This window comes from Gavialis gangeticus, unplaced genomic scaffold, assembly GCF_001723915.1.
Source record: "Gavialis gangeticus isolate Ggan-Ray unplaced genomic scaffold, GavGan_comp1, whole genome shotgun sequence".
Taxonomy (NCBI): domain Eukaryota; kingdom Metazoa; phylum Chordata; order Crocodylia; family Gavialidae; genus Gavialis; species Gavialis gangeticus.
Window position 1 is genome coordinate 12,300,968 of NW_017729000.1, and position 5,322 is coordinate 12,306,289.

At 38.6% G+C, this 5,322-nt stretch overlaps 1 protein-coding gene across 5 annotated transcripts in view; it reads left to right on the plus strand.

Moving 5' to 3' along the window:
• CDKL3 (cyclin dependent kinase like 3) overlaps positions 1-4,145 on the plus strand; it is a 34,284-nt gene extending 30,139 nt beyond the window's left edge. For 4 of the 5 annotated variants that reach the window (XM_019506288.1, XM_019506285.1, XM_019506287.1 and 1 more), the window contains 3 exons: positions 981-1,143; positions 1,814-1,911; positions 3,803-4,145. In XM_019506288.1, the coding sequence (XP_019361833.1) occupies positions 981-1,143; positions 1,814-1,911; positions 3,803-3,850 (309 nt within the window). In that variant the 3' untranslated portion in view covers positions 3,851-4,145. The remainder of the gene's footprint in view (positions 1-980; positions 1,144-1,813; positions 1,912-3,802) is intronic. The other variant, XM_019506289.1, reaches the window with a different exon arrangement.
• Positions 4,146-5,322: the final 1,177 nt, after the last annotated feature.

Below are 5,322 nucleotides of genomic sequence, written 5' to 3' on the forward strand. Positions count from 1 at the left end.
CTCAGCTGCCACATCTCTTCCCTGCCAGGCTCTGCCCTGCCCTACACTAAACAATAACTGGTAAACTAGCTTGCCATCACTGGCCTTATCAATTAAACAATTAATCATTTAACCTTTCACATTCCTACTGTGGACGTGCTGTAATGTCATTAAAATATTACAGTGATGACTTATTTAAGGACAAGCCAGGTGGTTTCTGGAGACTTCCCAGGTGTTGGGATGACTCTACACAGCAAGGCAAAGAAACTGGATAGTGGGTGGATATATTAACATTAATGGGTGTTTTGCTCTTAACTTCAAGGGAGCTAAGATTTTACCCAATTTTTATGAAAGTTATACACTTCCATCTCTTTCACTAGTATTGTTTTCTCTATAATAAGCTTTATCTAGTTAGTATAAAAGACCTTAATTCTGACAGCTCCACTTTTTGGCATGAAAAGTACATTCTTGAGTCTTTCCTTTCTTCATCTTTAAGTCACAAGTTGGTGAAACAGTACTAGGTGACTAGTGCTGTTGTTTTTTAATACCACTGTTTGCAGAGAAGCAAGAGACACAGTATGCCACATCTTTTTTGAAAGATGAACTTTCATAGCTGGTACCGTGTCATGAAGCCATGCACGCCTCCTGAGGCTGGGGGGGCACAGCAACTGCCCACAGTCATTTGGCAGCGGTGTCAGCAGCAGGGGTGCGTTGGTGGCAAGCAGAGGGTGGTGGGTAGCAACTGCCCACAGATGGCAACGCGGGCATCAGTGGCAGCCAATTTTAGGGGGGGCATATGTCCCCGTGTGCCCCCTCTACCTGGCAGCTACGGTGTGTGTAGTGTGTGAAGATCTTTTTAGATTTTTATTGAATTTGGACTTTGACATTTTAATTTATTTTGGCCTGTTTAGCAGGCACTAACCTCTTGAAAATCGTAAGATAATGGTAAGTAATGGCCATGCTACATCTATCCTTGGGCATCTTGTGGTTTTTCTATTTAGACTCCAATAGAAAATGTCACGCTATATGATCCAGCTTCTCAGACTGATACAATAGTCAACACATACCGAAAGAAACGTAATATTTCTAAATCTGAGAAAAGAGACTTTCACTTCCCAGAGCTGCCAATAACACCACAGCAAAAGGATCTCAAAGGAATGGAAGGTATGACACTATGACTGTTTTTTGATTTTGTAAAACTGCAGCAAGTGCTAGCTGAAGATATGAGTTAGTTAACTGACAACTAAATACCAGTAGTATGTAATTTGGGTAGAAAATGCTGAGAAAAAAATGCACCTCATAAGATTGTGCACTGATGTGATCTTTAGATCGCAGTAATATTCCTCAATTCCCAAAATTTTGGATCAAAATTAGAATATCCATTTAAAATGATAATGTGTTTTTGACATACTAAACAAGTATAAAAATAGTTTGGATTTTTTTTGTGAGCAGTCATTTCATTTTTTTGTATTTCTGGGTGTGTGAGATGCCAGACAATTGAGTCTTCCTTAGTGGTTTTACCATGTTTTCTTGAGACAGGTTTGACCAGTAGCAGGTGTGTAGCCAAATGCAAAGCCTTGGCAACAGGTCTTGCATCTAGGTTTAATTAAATCAGTCAGAACCTGAATTAAAATGCTCATATTCAGTCCAGCAGCGTAATATTCTTTGGCATGCTGCCTCCCTTTTATTCTCACACTGAATCTTCAGTATGACTATGTGTTTGGGTTCATTGTTGTTTCCAAAGTAATTGAATTAAGCACAGAAGAAAGTGAAGGAGCACATGGGAAGTTAAAAATATGAAGCCTGGAAATGATTAGGTATCTGTCTGTAAAAGTTAAACAGGTAAAAGTGTGGAAGAAGGAATCAAGAAAATCTGAAGTATCTAAAATACCATCTTTACTAAATGTGGATCAGAATCCAGAAAAGCAAGAGGTAAATTAATATTGTTTACTTAGTTGGGAGGTCAAGTAGACAGGGCTCTTGACTCACTGCACAAGTATGAGGACAATTCCTTTCTTTTTCTTTTCTATCAGTCACTGTAGTTGCAACTGGATATAAACTAAAATCAAGATCTCATTGAAAACAATATATTGCATATAATGTCACTGTTCAACTGGCGGCCTTCAAGCTGGGTGCAGTCTCTATAGCTATTCAATTCATGCTAGTGGAGAAAGTTTTTGATAATGGTTAAAAGCATCAACTTTAAACCTGACACAGTGTATCTTGTAGCAGATCACACTGCCTTGCAAAAACTCTAAGCACTTTGTGCAGGGAAATTGTGTTCATATGAAGGTAGCTGGACAAAGAATCTGTAGCCAGTCCTCTAATTTTCAGTTTTGTTTTTAGAATACAGGAAATATATGAAATGAAAATAAAACCAATCTGCCAAATTTAGAATAAGCAGTCTATCAGCATGTGTTTTGAGAGACAGCAAAACCATTGTCTAGTAAATATCTGCTTTTCTATGAACCTTTCATACAATACTATGATTTTACACATTTCATAAGTGTACATATATTCTTCCCTGGAGATTTTTATAATATGTTGGTCATAGCATTGATAAATTATTTTAAGGGAAAATCAGCAGCTTTCTACAGGATGCTGTTACCTGGCGACATATGTTCCCTAATGGAAAAGGGCTAGGAAACTTTTAATGAAAATAAGACTAATGTTAAAAAGAGAGAGAGGTTATTTTTCCTGCAACTACATAGAGTACAACCAAGTACTAGTTTCAGCAGTACTATTACAGTATCTGCAGGGAATGCTATAGTTAGTAACCTGTCTATTACGAACCTTTATATTGTAGTGAACCATAAAATTCACCTAAGCTGAACTAACATGTAAGCTTCCAGACAAGAAAGCATTTTTAAGAAATATTTCTTTAAGCGTGTAATTCTTAGAAAGAATAATAAGTCTGGCTCAGTTCATACACTGCTAATGTTTTGAAACATTATTATAAACCTTCGCTTTAGTCAAATAGGTGTCAAACTAATAGTTCATAAAATGAATCTGGTCTTTTGGTATATAAAAGAAACATTAGAATCCTGATAGTATTTTAACTTTGTTTCTGCTATATGCATATCTGAATGGACTTAACCCATGGATTAATGGAATCAGTCTAGATATGTCTGAGGAATTTGCATGATACTGCAGGTTTGACAACAGTAGTGTGCATCTGTGCAAAGTCTGCTTCAAGAGACCAAGGCAAGACGAACAGATGATAATAGCCTAAAAATAGCTGCTATTTCCTTTGCCAGTCCTGCTTTTGTTACTGTGGTCATCTTCAGCAGCATGTAAACAAATTTCACATCATGTACAAGTGGGTGCAAGAGGTGCTGGGCAATTTGAATCAATTTGGCATTTGGTGGGTGTGCAAACTGAGTGTAAATTACATGTGAAGGGGGCAGAAGGAAGCAGGAGCAGGAAAAATAAATAGCAGAAAGAAATTATACGGCCACCCCCACAACCTTAATTTGAAGCTGATGGAAAATTTGTCTACATAGGGCCTGCTCCATTCACCTCAACATAGTACTAATTAGGTTTATCTGTTGACCCTTAGATTTCTTATAATAAGTTGTTGTATTGCTAGATGCCTACGAATATTTCAAAATTTCATTTGTGCAGCTAATTTGGTAAGACAAGTAGAACTCAGCCGTCTAGATTGGAGGAGAGCATGAAGGCTGAGAGCTGGAATCCTTTTATGAAACAGCTCTGGATATTACAGGAATTAGGAATCACAACCTGGTTCTTGCTGCCCTACTTCTTATTTCTTATTATGCATTTCAAAGTCTCCCATTAACCTACTTTAATTTGTATTTTCCAGGTCACTGGAGCCACTAGGAAAGCTGTTAGATCATCACTACCTGGCTGAATACAGGGTTACCTTTTATTCCTTGCTTTTGTCTTTCTCCCAAACTGTTAAGACTACAATAAACAGGAGGACTTCAGACTTCCTCATACTGTCCATGCAAATCAGTAGCTTCAGCATCTAAAATCTGTAAATACTGAACCAGCAAATGCTTTCTGGGATGCCCTTCCTCCAGTATGTGTTGGGAGATGAAACCACCTTATAAGGTCCCTAATTTTCCTTGTCTTTATACCGCATAGGAGACAAGTAAAAAAGAAAACTTGGCAATAAAATATTTAGTGAAAAGAAACCAAACAAGGAAAGTAGAGTCAACTTTGGTTATGTATGGGATGTTTATTAAAAGTGTCTATATGATTATATGGCTATTTAATATAATGACTGCTGAAAATTGACAAGCAGTAATATTTTTAAAAAGTAGATTTTGAGGAAACAATCAAAATTGGGTTAATGAGTATTGTTTGCCTTTAACCTATTAAACAAAAATGTAAATGCATCAAGGCCCATTCAACCTCATTGTATTACCTTGTGACTTGCTGTAAGTCTGTTAAGCAACAGTGAGACCCTAACTGTTGTGAGGTCTTGGCAAATTTAAGTGCAGAGAATGTGCTTGATACAACAGTAAGAAACAGATGCTTTTGTGGGTTATCTCAGCTTTGGTATACATCTTTACACAAGTGCAGATAAATTTCACAATCTGTTGCCCAAAGCAGATTTATTTTAGGCAGATGTGTAGTGACATCACTAAGGTGTAGCCAGCATCTTTGGAATTCCTATCTTGTGTGTGCAGGGTGATCCACTGCCCTCCAGCATTGAACCCTGACATTCCCATATGCAGGGCTTGCATAGGAAGGGCAGGAGCCAGAGACTGTGCTGAGTTTTGGATTTGGATTATTTAGATGCAAGACCTTTCCCAGGGCACTGCCTATCCAGGCCCCAAAATGCATTTTGGGGGACAGAATTCATAGTGATTGGAGTGATAGTTGCTGCCAAATCTAGAAGAAACTGTCTTAGAAAAGGGGACCAAAGCAGTAGATTTATGATACCTAACACCACTAGAGAAGATTGGGGGAGCATCAACTAGTGGTACAACTAGGGTGGGGCGACCAGGCAACCACCCTGGGCACTGACTTGGGGGGAGGGGGACGGCAAAAAAACTGACAGCTGTGTGACCGTGCTGGTGGCAAATGTTAAGTCACCACAGCCCCTGTGCCTTGGGTGCCTGGGTGCATCATTATATCACTGACATCAGCATAACATACTTTGAAGATCTTCAGAGGAAAAAGTGGCAGCTATGAGGCTCCAAAACATGGTCTTTGGAGAAAAAAGGAATTAGTGCATGTTTTAAGAACAAGAAATCAAAGATTTTCTAGTTCCTGTCGCTGTACTAGACAGGATATCCAAGTTTGATGCCTGGCCCTGCTACTGGCCTGTTGGATGATCTTGACCAATTCACTTTGCCATTTCAGATCTGATTC